The 16395-nt window shown below is 45.5% G+C and overlaps 1 protein-coding gene across 4 annotated transcripts in view; it reads left to right on the top strand.

Moving 5' to 3' along the window:
- The first annotated feature begins 5994 nt into the window (after positions 1-5994).
- The window catches only part of MARCHF3 (membrane associated ring-CH-type finger 3), a 78116-nt gene continuing 67715 nt past the window's right edge, over positions 5995-16395 (top strand). Inside the window, exons 1-2 of one of the 4 annotated variants that reach the window (XM_086770675.1) lie at positions 5995-6244; positions 7685-7760. In XM_086770675.1, the coding sequence (XP_086626801.1) occupies positions 7757-7760 (4 nt within the window). In that variant the 5' untranslated portion in view covers positions 5995-6244; positions 7685-7756. Of the gene's footprint in view, positions 6245-7669; positions 7761-16395 lie in introns of those variants that run through there. The other 3 variants (XM_086770677.1, XM_086770676.1, XM_086770678.1) reach the window with 3 other exon arrangements.

The raw sequence follows: 16395 nt of genomic DNA, 5'->3' as shown, positions 1-16395 counted from the left end.
TTTTATCTACTTAATAGATCCTTTAACACAGAAACTAATCCCTACCTGCTGCACTTCTTTCTACCACAGTGGTATTCAGTCTTCTCTCATCTCTAGGAACTTAAACAGAGAGACTTGACAGATGTTTCTTCTCAGTGGGGAGAATCCAGACAGAATTCCCAGTTGGAACAGCAAACTGAAATTCACTAGGATTCATTATGGATGTCAGCTTTTGGAGCATGGCTCAACAGGAAGCCAGCTGATCTGCTATCCTGAAAGGGGGCGGTTTCTATATGGCCCCATCCTACAGTGTCTTTAGCTTTTCACAGATCATTTGCAACCCAATTCTGGTGTATTCTGCAAGATGAAAAATTTCTGGGCAGTGAAGAGTGAGAGATTAAAACTTTCCTCCAGTTCAGCAACTTGAGTCCATTCAGGAAGGGGTCTGCAGGTATCCAAGAGTTCCCAGGAGGGAGAGCTGTGCCCTTTTTATGGTAGAGAGCTTTAGGTAAGTTCAGCCACATCATCTTAACTATACCCTGTGATTTACAGGACTTCAGAAACTTCCATTTCATAGCACGTCACCCTCCTCAAGAGGTCTGCAGAAAGACAGTGGCATCAAGCGGGACGGGTTTACTAGATCTGCAAGAACTAAAGAGAAGCTTAGAATTTTAAGCATCTCCTTAAATCTGTCTAAGGCTTTTCATCAGTAATTCTGTAACTGATCCAAAACTGAAAAGACACCCAACTGTTGCTTCTAAAGGAAAACACCAGTAACCAGTTTATTATTTTTGTAGCCTTACTTTAGAGCCCGCTGCTTTACCCTGATGTGGTCATTTACATTGTAGAGGAAAAGTAAGTTGAGGAGATTGTTAAAAAAAATAAAAAAGCTGAAACTTCTCAGGAGTAAGTGACTGAACTTGAGTAACCTAGCAAAGCATTCTGATGCTTTCCTCAACATGAGGAAAAAAAAAAAAAGGCAAAACTTGAAATAGCAAGATGCTTCTTGAATGGTGTGTTGCAGCATAGCTGTGCCCTAGCCACTGTGCTTTTCATCACCACTGACAGAAGAACGAGACCCTAGAGACAAAAACTGCTATAGTTTCTGCAGTTCATAATGCTACAGTCAAACTCCTAAGCGTAGCACAAGTTACTGTTAAACAATCGGTCTGAGCACCTCCGTACTAGCAAGCAAGTGCCATTTGCTTTCCTTCTATAATGTGAGATGGTTTCAGAGGGCCCAGGTTTTTCCTTACTGAGGTTTTGTAATAAGATAACTGGCATACAGCTCTTTTCAACAATAATTCAAGCGTTTTTCTAAAACAGCATTATTATCCCAAAGATATAAAGGACAGAGGTCATGTGGCCTTGCCTCATTTCCAAATATACATCATTGACAGAGGCTGGAATAGCCATCAGAGAGCAATTTGCCTTTGTTTTATTTTTAATAAGGTCTGTTTTGGGAAGAAAAAAAAAGGCAAGCTAAAAGCAAACTTCTTAATGAAGTTTCATTATGAATCCCTTGTTCCTTATTCATTCAGACTGTGGAGGTTATATTCTGTAGCCAGTGCCAGAGTATTTTCCCCCTTTATTTTGTAAAGTGAATGATAACAGGATTTTTATAACAGCTTTTGTCTGTGGTGTAGCCTTTATCAGCGAGATGGAGGTTTTCTATGAGTTCTGGCTGCAACTGCTGATTGCATGTAATGTACAGAGACGGGGTGGTTGCTTCTTCCAACTCTTTTTCTGGTGTACAATCAAGCACAACCCAGCATTATGCATGCCTCAATCCTATTTTCCCCATCAACACAAGTAGCAGATTCAGGTGTATGAGAAAGGTCACCTTAGACCCATGTTCAAGTGACAGGCCTGGACTCCAGGGTGAATGTTGTATGGTACAGAAAGATCAGCGCCAGCCACTCATCTCCAAACACAACCCTGTCTTTCCAAAGCCAAATAATGGGATATAGCCAAAACCTTCCAGTGGTATCTGGTAAGATTTCACTGTCCTGCTCTTTTAAGCGAGTGGAAGCCCTATTCTCATCAGTTTGGACACAAAGATAGGAGGCAGAAACATCAATATGGAGAGCTGGTGACCCTCCTCAAAGGAGGAGCTGCGCTACAGGTGTTTCCAGCTAAAAGCACCACAGGACAAGGTGATGAACAAGAGGCTGACTGCTCATTTTGGACCATAGGTGCTACTGCAGGATTCTTATTGCAAAATTAGGTTGTGTTAAAATTGCTGAAGACGTTATTCCCTTCTCTGTTACCTTCTCTGCAGAACATAAAATACTGATGTAGAAACTCCAGGAGGGCCCCTCCTCTTCCAAAGCCAGCAGCTCTGCTCAGTGGAATAATAAGGCATTCAATGACAATCTTCACTTGTCAACACTAAGAGTTCACATCTTCTGAGTAGCAGACCAGACAGAGAAGTCTTTCAACATCATCTTCCATTTCACTGACATTATTAGTCCTAAAAATAGTTGCATGAATTTGTGATCTTATGGGCAAAATAATTTTTTAACCTCAATAGGACCAGAATTTTACCTCAAATAGTTAACTACTTTCCATTTCCCTTGATGGTCAGGGAGACTGAACAAGTGCTTATGTGACTTAGCATGACTAGCAGGTCTGCCACGTTAATTTTCAAAATAGCATATGTAAATTTGAGGGTTTTTTTCTTCTTTTTGAATATAACAAATGCAGCAGGCTCCCAGCACATGCATTTCTCTAATCGAATGTGTTAAAGCATAACCTGAAAACGAGAAGGCATATGCCCCTGCTGAATATATATTTATGGAGGCATAAGCAACTTTGTGAAAAACGGCAATTTACTCTTTTGACAGCGAGCATTTTCAGGAGTGCAAAGCTCCATAATGTACTATCCCTGTAATGTAAAAACAGGTTGAATACAAGATGAACTTATTTCCTGTTTCTAGCCAATTAAAGAGCACATGCACAGTGTCCTTATCTCCTTCCAATGACTATAAATAACAAAATACCCATCAGGCTTGCTTGCTTGCTTTTATGTTCTACTTCTCCGACTCTTTGTGTCTTTAATTACATGCAATACACAGAAGGGATTTTCTCATTTCTTTAAGCATAGTACTCCTAGCACAGTGTCTTCCCATCCAAACTGGCCTGGGATACATAATCTCAGATTCCCTCCGAGCTCCTTAAAGAAAGCTCTTTCCCTAAAGTAGGGTTCTCACTAATATTGTATTTTTTATCTTTCTTATTAGCATCTAACTCCTCCAAAGAACAAAGAATCTGCATGTAGGCTTAGCCAATTCTGAAAGTATTAAGCTCTGTTCCAGTCTTGTGCAGGCATTCATCTTTAATCGTATGACCATCTGGATTAACTATGAGTGCAGCAACACGTAGAAGTAAACAAAACCACATATGCAAGTGTTTGCAAGATCATAGCTCATTTTTTTTTTCTCAGTGACTGCACCACTTTCAAGGCTGCTGTATACTGTACCAATATAATGTCTGTTTTCTACCACATCCTACTGGCAAGAAGGTTCTGTCCCATCCTTGTGAAGCTGCTGGACCTTGGATAGCCAAACCTGAGTTTTTGCAGGGCAGGAATGGAGCTGTAAGATACACCTGAACAGGAAGGTTTCATCAGTCAGGGAACTCCAGCTGAATACTGACTTGTGCTGCCTTCGTAAAAGGCATGGTAAGAACAACCAAACAACTCTCTGTCCTCTAAGCTCACCTCTCGTAGCTTTTCAGACCAAATTCTAGTTCTTACTCTTTGTCTTCAGGTGATACATGCCCAGGATATCCAAAGGGTAAAATGAGTTCCTCCAGGAGATAAATACTCTCAAGTGTCTGTCTTGTCCATGGAATGACCTGCAGGGACTCCGGGCACTCCACACCTTCCACATTTTTCCTTGATATTGCCTTCTGGACTGAATACAGTTGACCAAAACTCTATGCACAGAATATAAAATAAATCCCTCCGAACATACACACATGTGCAAATCTTACTTCAATGAGACACAACTACACCCACATCTCCTGGGGAGAAGATGAAGGAATGACATGTGACATGCATTACTGGAATGCACCTAGAGACTGGTGACCAGGGCACATAAAACTGTCAGCTTTAATTCGGGGCCTTACTATGGGCCTTGTATTTTCAGCCTGTCACCTAAAGAAATGAAACTTGGACCATGTAATCATGTATCAGTCCAATTATTGCCGTTCCCTTCTCCCCCTCCTCTCTGACTCCTGCCCAGAAACTGGTTTAACCCAGAGACTAATTCAACAAAGTGACCTAGCTGTTTGCTTTTTGGTTGTTTTTTTTTTTTTTTCAGCCATTACATTCCTACAAGGTTCCTGAAGATCTGCTCCCAGGAAGGTGACGGAATTCCCTCCATCCATGTCCCCCGGTGGGGGAAAAGCATGCTGAATGAAGCCACCATGCATTTTGGCCAGCTGGCTGCTCCCAAGCAAACAGCAAAAGGGTGGCTCTGTACTGACCGTGACATTTAATGTCTCTCATCCAGAAGGCACATCACAGCAAATATGCCCAGGAGTCACATCGCTGCAGTGGAAGGACGTTTACGGGACAAAGGACACTAATCCACCTGGAACCAGGCTCGTTAATTTTGTTTCTCGCCAGTCTGTTTCATAGTGGACAAGTGATTGAAAAGTGTTACTGCAAAATCCAGATGCTTAAAGAAAAAGAAGTGGTCAGAAACCACATTTATACTCATAGATTTGATGTGCATGTAGGTCTAGACGCATGTTTAAGCTTCTTCTCCAAGAGGCAAAGCACCCATTGCAACAAGGCCTGCATGGCGGTGCGGGCTGTCACGGCAGTTCTGCTTGCAAGGCTGGGTTCCAAGCGGCTTTATTCACGTCCCCACTCCAGTGAACATCCACATTTCCGCTTCATTTAACTCACCTGCCTGCCACCAAGGTTTCCCGAGTGACTCCCACAACCAGCGTCGGGCCCTCCCCGTTTATTGTATGTGATACACGGGTAGCACCTCTATGCATCTTCCGTTTCCACCTGGAAGAGCACCTGCATCACCGGGGGTGGGCACGCAGCCAGCTGCAAGGACAGGTGGGGTGGATTTTTTTCGCTCCACTGACAGGAATGCAGAGACGAGGCAGCCCCCTCACGCGATTAGGCCTCCAGCAGAATTTAAGCGTATGTTGGCATTTTTTTATGCAGTTGTACCAAGAGAACATGGCGGTTTTAGAAAAATACGGCAAAACAGGTCCCATCTCAGCCCTGCAATGTTCATTCATTTTTGAACAAAGCAAGCGAGCTTGCTTGAGAAAGGCGGTGAAATGGAGAACTGTAATTAAGCAAACAAAAATATTAGCCTGCAGGTTTCCTTTAGGTTGCCCACTGCTATCTCTGGAACTCGGAGCTGTCATTTTAGATACAGCTTCAACCGAGTTTCAGCGACTTGGACGTTTTCCTTGACATCAACGTGAGCTTCGCGGGCACGGCTGGCTTTAGAAAAGCTTTTTCTCCCAGACTACCGTGCGACGGGCATTTTGGGGGTTTGAACTTTTTTGTGATATTAAACTAATTAATTGATTTTCCGTGTTTGGGGTGGGGATTTGGCTCCCCCCCCCCCCCCGCGTCTGGACGTCGGTCTGGCACAGTCGCCAGTTGCCGGGGCGAGACCTCGTTTCACGCCAGCCCCCGCGTAGAGGAGGCCGAGGCCAGGGCGAGGGGAGCACCCGCGGGGGGCGGCTGGGAACCGGGCCTTTGTCTCGGTGCCGCTGGGCCGTGCGGGGGCGGGACCGGGTCCGCGCCGCCTCCGCCGGTCAATGAGTTGTGAGAGGAGGCGGCGGTGGCGGCGGTTGCGGCGGCGGCGCACCCTTCCGCCCGCCCGGGTCCGGGTTGGGCGGCGGAGGGTGAGCGAGGGGCTGCCCGCGGCGGGGGCGAGGGCGAGGGGGCGGGTGCCGCTCTGGCGCCTCGGCTGCTGGGGAGGCACGTTCCGCCTTTGCAGGCGGCCGCGGCGGGAAAAACCGGCACGCTCCGGTCCAGTCCGGCCGCGGGAGGCGCCGGCCCCTCGAGGTGGGGGACCCGGACCTCGCGTGGGCAGGCGCGGCGGCGCGACCGTGGGGCGGGCGGCGGCGCGTGTCAGCCGCGGCGCTGGCTGCCGCCCGCGTCCGCACGCGCGCCGCCGGTGCCCCCGAGAGCCCCTGCTGCGCCCCCGGCGCCCGCCCGCGCGTGGGTGAGTGGGGGGCGGCGGAGCCCCCCTGTGTCGCCGGCCGAACGAAAGGCACGGTACGTGGGTCGCTGGGCGGGGGCGGCGGCGGCGGCGGCTTCTGGTCGTGGGTTTCCCGTTGTTTGTTTGGGTCTCTAGTTTGCGTTTTGAAAGGGCGGTGGAGGGCCCGGTGAGGGAAGGGAGCGTGCCTGGACGCGCGCAAAGAAAGATGCCCGGTTCTGGGAGGAGTGCGTTGTCTGTGCAGAGATGGATTACTGCTTCGGGTTCTTTTTTTTTGTTGTTTTTGGTTGTTGTTGTTTTTTTTTTTTTTTTTTTTTGTACTATAGCTGGGGTTTAATTTTAGCTCTATCACCAGAAAAAAAATAAAAAAAACCCAGTACGGACTGTAAAAATGTCAGAGTTAGAGTGATCGGGGTGGGGAAGACAAGAACCACTTTTTTTTTTTTTTTTTTTTTTTTTTTTTTTCCTGTTACAGAGGTTGTGACAAACCCCAGCCATTTCTGTGATTCGGCCTCGGAGTGACATAGCCTCTTGCCTTTTCTTTTTTCCTTTTAATAGCCAAGGGTTGTATGGCTCTTTGCAGATAAAAGGATTATGAAACAGCTCGCTAATAATGCTCGCACGTGTCAGAGGAGTTTAACTTAGAAGTGTCAACAAATTTTTCAGCTTCGTTTTAACCCTGTGTTGCGCTCATCTTGTGCTCATCTTCAGCCGTGGGCTGTGGATAGCGCGTGCGGGAGGCACGCCGAGTTGTCACCTCAGCTCCGACTGTGCGGATCTGGCCATTTCACAGCCGTGAATCCAGTGAAAGCAGAGATTTGTCTATTAGAAACGCCAGGTTTTGGCAAGGATATTTACAACCCCTCCAACGCCTGTTGAAATAGACGGGAAAACTCTCACTGATGATGACTTGTGTCCGTGGGCTTCCGACCTGGCCACCGCTGCCTGGTGTTGAAAGCCATCTGGTGCTGATCCGGAGCGGGGCGCTCCTGTAGGTAACCCTCCTGCCCTCCCCGGGGTTTGTCAAGGGAGGGGCTAGGTGGAGAGCAGCAGCAGCCAGCGGGTTTGTGAGTGGCTTTATCTAAGTGTATTTGCCAATTATAAATACTCTGTGATGTGCGTTCTTTAGGGTTTTAAGTGTCGTTGAACTTTAATTAATTGCTAGTGGCTTAGTGTGTTGCTGTCCGTCAGGCTGGTGAAGCAGCCGCCTTGCAGCTCGTCTGTCTGTGTTAATGATTATTGTGACGGGATCTTGGGGTGTACGATGCCTGTTTTGAAACTTCCAGAGGATGGAGGACTTGTGTGCAGTAGTTGCAGGCTTACTCGGGTGATGGACTCGTCTGAGGACATACGAGTTAGCTGCTTGCCAGGTTTCCCAGCCAGAAGGGACCTTGTCTGTCGTCTGTTCTGATCTCCTGCTTATTATAGGCCACAAGATTTTACAACTAAATTCTGTGTCAAGCCCATAATGTCTGTGTGGTCTTCACTTGCCGTTAAAGACAGGCTCCATCCGCAGCAGGAGTTCAAGCATGTTTCAGACTGCCCAGCGGTTCACAGGCTCGAGCTCTTAGATGGGTGAGTAACATCTACTACTTCAAACCTCTGTAATCAGGAGGATTGGTCTATCTAAATATCATTTTATATACAATGCTTATTAAAACACATCAGGATAATTATAGTTCTTGTGGCATACGTACTGCCAGAGCCTTCTTCTGTTCTTTGCATGAGGATAAAACACCGTTGGGGGCTCCTCAAAGTGACTTTGGACTTGCTGTTAGAAAGTTTGTTATTCTCTCTGAGCTGTGGTGCAAAAACGAGACCCTGGTTTCTACTGGTTTCCTGAATTTGCCTGTCGTGCAAGAGTCAGATTTTGGTGGGGCTTTCTGCCTTACCCTGCCATGGCTTTCTGCAGAAAGAGGAGAAAATGCTTCGGGTCCCATCTGAATTCTTCAGCCCTGCATGGGGTTGGGAAGGTGGGCTGCCTCTGCTCTCCTGTGGTGTGCTGACAGCAGTTGTGGCTTCCCGTCAGTTGCAGCTTGAAAGACAGTTCCCACTGTTTTTCCCCCTTGGATGCACCTTGCTGTAGAGCACGCATCGAGGCAGCTGGAGTGATGTAACACCACCTCTGCCTCAGCAGGTAGTTGAAGACTTTTGGAGCGTGTCAAAATAGCATAGGACAGTGGGTATTACGGCACCTAAGAGAGATCCTCCAGAGACAGCACAACAATGAACACAGGTATGATAGCACATTCTGTGTTGTAGTTGCACATTTTCTTCTAAAATTCTTCCTTCCACTGCTGGTTAGCTGCAGATACTGTGGATACTGACCTTCAGCACCCTGCTTGAGACTAGTCTGTCTGCAGTGGCTGGACAGTATAGAGGAACGCTGTTTATTTTGCATCCCTGTTTGACACTGTTGGAGCTTGATTAGCCTCAAATGTTTCATATGGGGTTGAAGAGTAAAGAGGTAATAACAGCTGTATAACGCAGCCCTCTGGCAGAGTCCTGCCGAGCAGGTATCACAGCCTAGTGTCGTGCTGTTGCAGGGGGCAGCCCTGACTGTGTGAGAGACAGGAGGAGAAAACATAGAAAATAAGGGGGAAATCGGGGAGGCGATTTTCTAGCGTGCTCAGTTGCTCTTCCCGACAACTGGAGCCAGTGTGGCTTGTGGATGAAGGAGGGCCTCATGGAGAGAAAAAAGCTGTCCTGCTTTGCAAAACCTTTGGCTGCAGCTCTAGGTAGAGATGGGCAAGCTCAGGTACTGTGTGTGCTTTCACCATGGCCTTCACACATGTTACTTTATCTCCTGCATTAACGCGCCTGCACTGTTCCTGGTGCCTCAGCTACTCACGTAACACTAGTTGCAATGTGTGCGTTCACAACCTGCAGGGTTGTGTTGGAGAACATCAGAAGGAAAAGCAGAAGAGAAAGAGAAAACAACGAAGACAGCAGGGAAGAGAAGAAATCTGGCATGTTGTTGTTGAAATGTGTGGGTTATCTAAAAGGAAAATCGACATATGTCTGTTCACTCTCTTCCAACACCTTCCTGAATTTGTATGAAGTACTCCTTGTTCCTGTTCTGAGGTAGATAGAAACTCTATCAGAGATGTGCGTAGTGTTAGAAACTTCATCTGCATTTGAAAGCTAGCATCTGCATAGCTTGTTCTTCGCAATTATTTTTTTCTTCAGGTCCCTTGATAGAAATTTTAGAAAGCTTGTTTTTGCCAGCCTTCTGAATGGATTCATCCTCAGACTGTCATTGATTGAGATGACCTAAAGATGACTGACTTACCCTAAAGATGACTGACTTACCCTAAAGATGACTCCAGCTAGCTAGAGCAAGCCATTACGTTCATCCTTCGTTTACAATAGAACATAGACGGTAGACCAAGGGAATGTATGTGAGGGCATTCATTACAAAGGCAGGCACAGCAGATTTCCACTGCTGAGGAGGGTGTCTTCCTTTATGTCCTTCTGGAAGCTGTCAGGAAGAAATACTGCTGCTGCTTAGAGCCACGGTCTTAAAGGGAGGAAAAGTATTAATGACACTGTGCAGGAAGGCTTGTCACAAAATCAAAGTACTGAAAATCACCGAAGTGATAGTACAGAATAGAACGCTTATCAAGGAATTCTCACCTTACCCATATGTCATCCTCGCTGCATCAGCCCTCTCGGTGCTGTGCTGTAGTTACTCCTCAGTTCCCTTACTATGGTACACCCCTTCCCACGGCACGCTGTCTTACATCTCTGCTCTGATTACTGCCCCTGTTTTCACATGAATATAAAACAACAGGAAGGGAAAAAGAGCTAGTATCTCTCACTTTGCTTTCTGTTAAGCTTCATGCAAGGCACTATAGAACAGAATTAATTATTAATTCCAATTATATTTTGTGTCATGGAGATATTGATGATATTTTCAATTCCAGAGTGATGCCTCTCCAACTTCCTGTTTTTCACCGCAGCAAGAAAGCCAGCAAAGCTCTTAAACACATGCCTATTTTTAAGCCTGCCAGCAGTCCCTTTGACTTAATTCAGCTGAATGGCCCAGGGCGGCCAAGGACAATCGTTTAATATAAAATTCTGCCTGGCCTTCTAGTTTTTGTGATTTTGTTGGGGTTTTGAGGGAGGAGGAGGGAGGGAAGGGAGAGAGTGAGGAGCTGTTTCTTCTAGAAGGCTATCATGACTCCACCACAGCTGTCCTGGGTAAATTCTCAACATGGGGATTCTTGTTATGTTAAAAATGCTGGTATCTTGCTACTTACTTCCTGAAATTGAAGTCTTTAGTCGAAAGTTTTAAAAAATTCCCCTGGAAGTATCAGAATGTTTTGTTCTGGTGTTTCTAAGGTGAAATGCTTGGTTTCCAAACTTTTGTGTTTGAGGTTAGCACTAATCCCAGCACAATCCGTCTCACCCCAACAGCACACTCCTCGGTCTCTTCAGTACCCTTGGTGTCCCCTCTGGGTAGAGCTTTTGAGCTACCTCTCTCATGAGACACTAGGATCTCAGAGGTAATTGTGGATGGATGGCTCCCAGAACTAAATGCTTAGATTCAGATTAAGTCCCAGGATGAAATGCCTCAGTAAGTTTTTCCCAGTACAAGGATGTGGTATCCTGTGGGTGGACTTAATGTTGAAAAACCTCTGGTTTTGGCGTGAGACTCATTCATTCAAAAGTTTTATCAGGCTTTGTTCATTCCCATTGGAAAATCTGAGGAACAGTGTTTTGAGATGGAATTTTAAATGGTAACATTCACACAAAACTTAACAGTAGCAAAACCGCGTGTTGAATCTGTCTTAGGCATGACTGTTTCTGACCTGGAGTATGTCTGTGTCCCCAGTCTTGCCACTTTAGCCACCTTCCACACTTCTTTATCTTCAACTCTTTTCTGCCTGGAGCTCTTGCACTTGCCTGTTTTTCCATTTTGCCTGTATTTAACTCACAGTTTTTCTTTCCTTGCTAACCTTTCCACTTCTAAAACGTGGGTGGTAGAAGAAGTGTATTTGCCAACATCATAATTCTGCGTTTGTGTTTTTCCTTTCTCTGCTCAGTATCAGGCGTGCTCTCTAAACAATTCAGGACAAGGATTTCAGTCACCCTTCTCTGTTTGTACAGTGCCTGGTGCAGTAGGTCCCCGTGCTTGAATGTCAGCGTGCACTACTGTAGTAGTCATAGTAGAGATATCTCTTTGATTATGTCAGAGAGATCAGTAAAGGAGATAAAGTTCATGTTCCATGTGTGTTTTCTGTATTTCCCCTCATTTATGATTTTTTTTCTGGATTGTGTCCCCTGCTCAGGAGTGTGTTTTACATGAAGAACAAAAATCAAAAAACTTTTCATTACGTGGAGAAATGGCAAACACAGAACATGTGCTTGGGACTAATGAATCAGAGAGAGAGCTTTTCAGTGCCCAAGAAATTTGTACTTGTGAGGTGTGGAACAGGAATGAAACAGTTCAGCTAAGCATCATGAACTGACTGATGTCCTTTCTACATCGCAACAGAGGTGGGCTTCTGGGGGCAGGAAGTGGGCTTCCGGAGCTGTGGAAGAAGGTAACTTTTTCCCCTGTTGAAGGGAAACAAACACAAGATATAAGCTGAAGGAGAAGCACCGTGAGAGCAGACAAGGGCTGTTCCTTACTATGTTCCCCACAAACTTCCTTGTCTTGCTGTGATGGAGCCAGTCCTGAAGCTTTCTGGGAATTTGAACAGGGGGGCACGCCATACTTCAGCTCCTTTTTCTGAGTTTGTCTCCCCTCCCCGTGAGCCAAGGGAGCCTTCAAACAGCCTCCTGCTCTGGGACGCCTACACCACAGCTGCCTACAAGCAGTCCCTCCCCCCTTTCTGCTGGGTGCTCAGTGGAGCTGAAACAAACCTGCTGTGCCTGAGGCTTTGCAGAGGCCAGAGGGCTCGCAGCATTGCTTGCAAGAGGCGAGCTGGCCCCTTGGAAATAGGAAGGAGCTTTGTCAAAGGAGCTGATCTGGAGAAATGGGCCAGGGCTGGTGCTCAGCCTGGCTCAGCGGTGAGCTGGCTTGGAGAGGTACGCCAGCAGAAAACTGCTTGTTTATTTTCTGGTAGGACTAATTTGGGGATAATTCATCACCCAGAGTTGGATCACTATAAGTTACCAATGAAGAGAGGGAACAAGAATCAGTACCAGGGTAAAAGGGGAAGGGTAAGGACTGTAGTCCTAACACTGCCATAATTTGGCTTTGGGGGAACTGTAGCCCATGTGGTTTGCTGAATGTCACCTAGAATATGTCTGTCTTCAGGGACCCTGGTGCTTTAATCACTAGCTGCACCTTCCTATTCTTATTTTCCCCGTCATCTGTGATGTTATTTAGAGTTGAGGTGGTGCACGCCGACAAATAGAAAGCCTGTTCGCAGATTTGTATTACTGAATGCAAAGTCATGGCCAGTAGCATCATCCATACGGTGTTCATGGGTAAGGCAAGTAACAACCCAGCTGCTGAAGCTTGACGAGCCTTGCCATTTCCAGTTAGCTGCAGAAGGCAAGGCTGAGAGGTGACAGCCTCACAGCTCCTGTGTAGAGGTCGCTCAGCTCTAGCAACAGCAGCTTTTTGAAGAAGTTGAACAAGCTTAGGCCCTGGGTTGGGGTTAGGCTGGAAGCAACTGCGATGTGTACGCAAGCTCCTGAATTGCTCCTCAGGCCAGTTAGATTTTATTTAAATTGGAGTGGAAATAATGTTTATCTGCTGGTGAAAGCCGCAGCTTGCTTAAGGTCTTCTGCACGTGCAGTATGCCTATAAGACTGATGGGTATGGGTATGTCCTCGGGTACGGCAGGTATCTGCTCACTCTCCCTGGGCACAGAGCTAAGCCAGCTCTATTTCAGAAGCTGTATAGATGTTCTAGCATGCAACCCATCTCCATCTAATGGATCCTCGGGGTACATTAAAGGAGTTTTTTGCAGGTAGGGACAAAATTGTTCTGCCTCCAAGCTGTGTTAGAGTTATTATTACCTCATCTTCACCCACATGCCATAAACCAGTCACACAGTTCTGGCTTGGCTGGGAGCATCGGGTAAATCGAGGTTCCTCTTTGCCTGGAAAAGCTTGTGTAAACATAGCCTCCTTTGGTGTCATCCCTGCTGCAGTGTCCCACCCTGACCCTGGGCTGGAGCTTTTCCAGGCTGCAGGAGCACCGGTGCCCCAAGCAGCTACGCATATGTCCATGAAGACCACCCTACAGCTGCAAGGTGTAGGGCTTTTACTCTTTGGAGAGCATGAAATCCTACTTACTAACCCTGCTCATCTGCGTTGTCACATCTGGCTGGCCTGATGAAATGTACAGTAAAGGGATGGCACAAACGGCAGCATAGGCAGGAGAGGTGGCCATTTTAACTGTAACCAAAATGTGATCTTCATGTCCCAGATCTATAAAACTAGATCCACGGCATGCCCAGCAACACGTGCATATGGGCACAACATTGAAATATCTAGACAGAGTTTTACAGTTGTCACAGCAGCCACCAAAATACTGGGAGAGGGTTCCCCTGCATGGACACGCGAACCCCTGGGACAGCACGACTAAACAACGCCGTGAGCCGATCTGCAGCATTTTTCTGGGCCCTGCCCCTGTGCACATAAGTTGTTGTGTTGTTGCCCTTTTCCTCGAGTTATTGCACTCTGTTATTGTTGGTTTGCTGCTGCCAGCCAGATTCTTACAATGTGGTTTTTTGAAAACAGGCCACAATTGTGTAAATGTTACTTGATATATGGGTGTTGTAACAAATTCCTATCTAACAGCAATGTGTTTGTTACATTTTGTTCTGAGAAGTGCTGGTTACCAGCGTGCTTGTTTGCTGAACACCCAGCTTTCTCTTCTAGTTGTCACTCGGTTTGGTTTCCTTATACCACAGGAGATCATTAACAGTATCAGACTTATTCCTGCTGGTGAAACGTGGTGCTTAACATCATGATATCTCAAAATAAACAAAAAGGATGAGAGGTCTCCTTGTGAAATAGATTATAGCCAAAAAATTCATAACCAGCATGGACTGACAAAGAAAAAAAGGCATACTTGAAAGAAGTGATGGCAAAAATGTCTACAGTTTATCAGTCTTTAAGTTCAGTATTTCCATAAATGAAGACTGTGAACAAATCTGTCCCTGACAGCTGCCACATGCTAATATGCATGAATACCTGTAAGTCCTTCAGCTCATTTGTAATGTTCTTCTATTTGGTAAAATCATAGTCAGGCCTGAATGTTGACTCTGTCAGCATAAAGTATCTGTATTAATTTTAAGGATATCTGTATTTTGACAAACTAGAACTATTTTTTTGGGGAACATTGCTCTTCTAGGCATGCAATTTAGTTTTTTACCCTTTTGTTCCACAATATCTAGCAGACTGAAACAATTTTTTTTTTGTGAAAGAACAGCAAATGCATTTTTCCAGATCTTGATAAGTGGAACATTTTCACTTCTCCCCAGGTTCTTGAGTGTGCTGCCAAAAATGGTTGTATGCGTTTTTTACCGTGTCTGTCAGAGCAGTTTAAGGAACATCCTCTTCTTCATTAAAGTCATAATTCTGGTAAGACTGAATATGGAAGGAAGAGTTAGAGCAGAATGTCTCCATCACACATATTTTACGTTCTGTATAAGGAAAATTTCTTCCTTACCATGATTTATTTTACATCCAGCTGTCGTATCAGAGCCAGTTTAACCAAAGAGTATTAGAACCTGGTTTAATTTGCATAGGTTTCTGATCAGACTTTCCAGTCATTAAATATATTATGTAACAGTTTTAAAATGCCATTTTCTAATGTGTTTCATTAGAAAAGACAGATACTGGAGCACTGGTAAGAAAAAAGTGTTTTTCTGAAGATGGCTCCAGCCTGTATATACATGACTGCGTTTCCGCGTCTGGCAGGATGGCCCTGTGAAGTTTGATGGGAAGACGTTTTTACTTTGCAGCCTGTGTGGGTGGGAAACAGTAGGGGCTCACAGAAAATGTGTAGCAGAAGCAGTGGCAATTAGAAGCAGCCGTGATGCTTGCACACACAAAGCTGAGGTGAATCTGCTCTGCTCGGCGTGCGCTTTTGTGTGTCTACGTGGTGTGCTTTGAAAGCAAAGGCAACTGCTTCGTGGCAGAAGTGGCCCTTCAGTTTCTGAAATGCATTTAAGCAGGTCTGTTGCAAGCCGCTTCTGCCTTGTTAGGAAGGTTTAGGAGAGCGGAGTTTCGGGAGAACATCTGTGCGCTGGCAGCGGCAGCACGAGAGGTACGGTATTGTTATTTGTAGCGAAGCAGTCCTTTCTCAGCCCGCTTAGGGTCTGCAGGTCAAAGCTAGCAAAACCCCCGAATTTTGAGTAGGCTTCGTCAGATAAGTAATCAGTGTAACCTCAGCAAGTCTTCAGAAAGGTAATTTACCTTCAACCAGGTGTTTAAAAGAAAAGGAGGGACTTTTCTAAACTACAATTCTTCAAATATATCTGATAAAAAGTATTAGCGTTTAATGCAGTCTTTTAATCCCAGTGATTAATTAAATTTTAATATTTTCATTTTGCTTTCCAGGATTGTACCTGTTCTTTTTCTGTGTACTTCTGCCCCTTCGGACTGAATTTTGCTGTCTGTACTTGCAGTGACTCTGCAAGGAAGTTTGCTTTCGTGCAGCCGTAGCTACTGTGAACCCCAGGAGCAATTTTAAGACTGTTTTGAACATTGTGCCCATAGTACTTTTTATCAAAAACACATTAAAATTGTAATCCTGCTCTCTCTGTGAGGGTAATATTAGCAGAGTTCTTGTTATCTTTACACTGTGCTTGCTTGAGTCTTAGCTTTATGTTAAGAGCTCTTGTGAAGGCATTCTGTAGAACTGAATGGAGATTAAAACTGACTGGTTACTGTGTAAGCCACTGTAGAAGTTTGAATAATAAGTTGAAGAAATTGTCTTTTTGTAAGTTTTTTTTTTTTTTTCCTGCTGTTGAAAAACTTTGTCCTGAAATAGTTATAAAACCATAGTTTGGGTTGGAAGGGACCTTTAAAGGTCATCTAGTCCAACCCCTCTGCAAGGAGCAGGGACGTCTCCAGCTGGATCAGGTTGCTCAGAGCCTCATCCGACCTGACCTTATTTTCCTCTCCCATTCTAAAAGACTGCATGATGGCAAAGATCATTCATGGAAAAAAGATTATTGAGCATCATTTATATCCCCAAAGTTTCAATGATGCAAAAGCAAATTACAAGAGCACTTCT

This window comes from Chlamydotis macqueenii, chromosome Z (assembly GCF_036417535.1).
Source record: "Chlamydotis macqueenii isolate bChlMac1 chromosome Z, bChlMac1.mat, whole genome shotgun sequence".
NCBI lineage: Eukaryota > Metazoa > Chordata > Aves > Otidiformes > Otididae > Chlamydotis > Chlamydotis macqueenii.
Note: the sequence above shows the minus strand (reverse complement) of the source record. Positions and strands in the feature narration are given on the sequence as shown.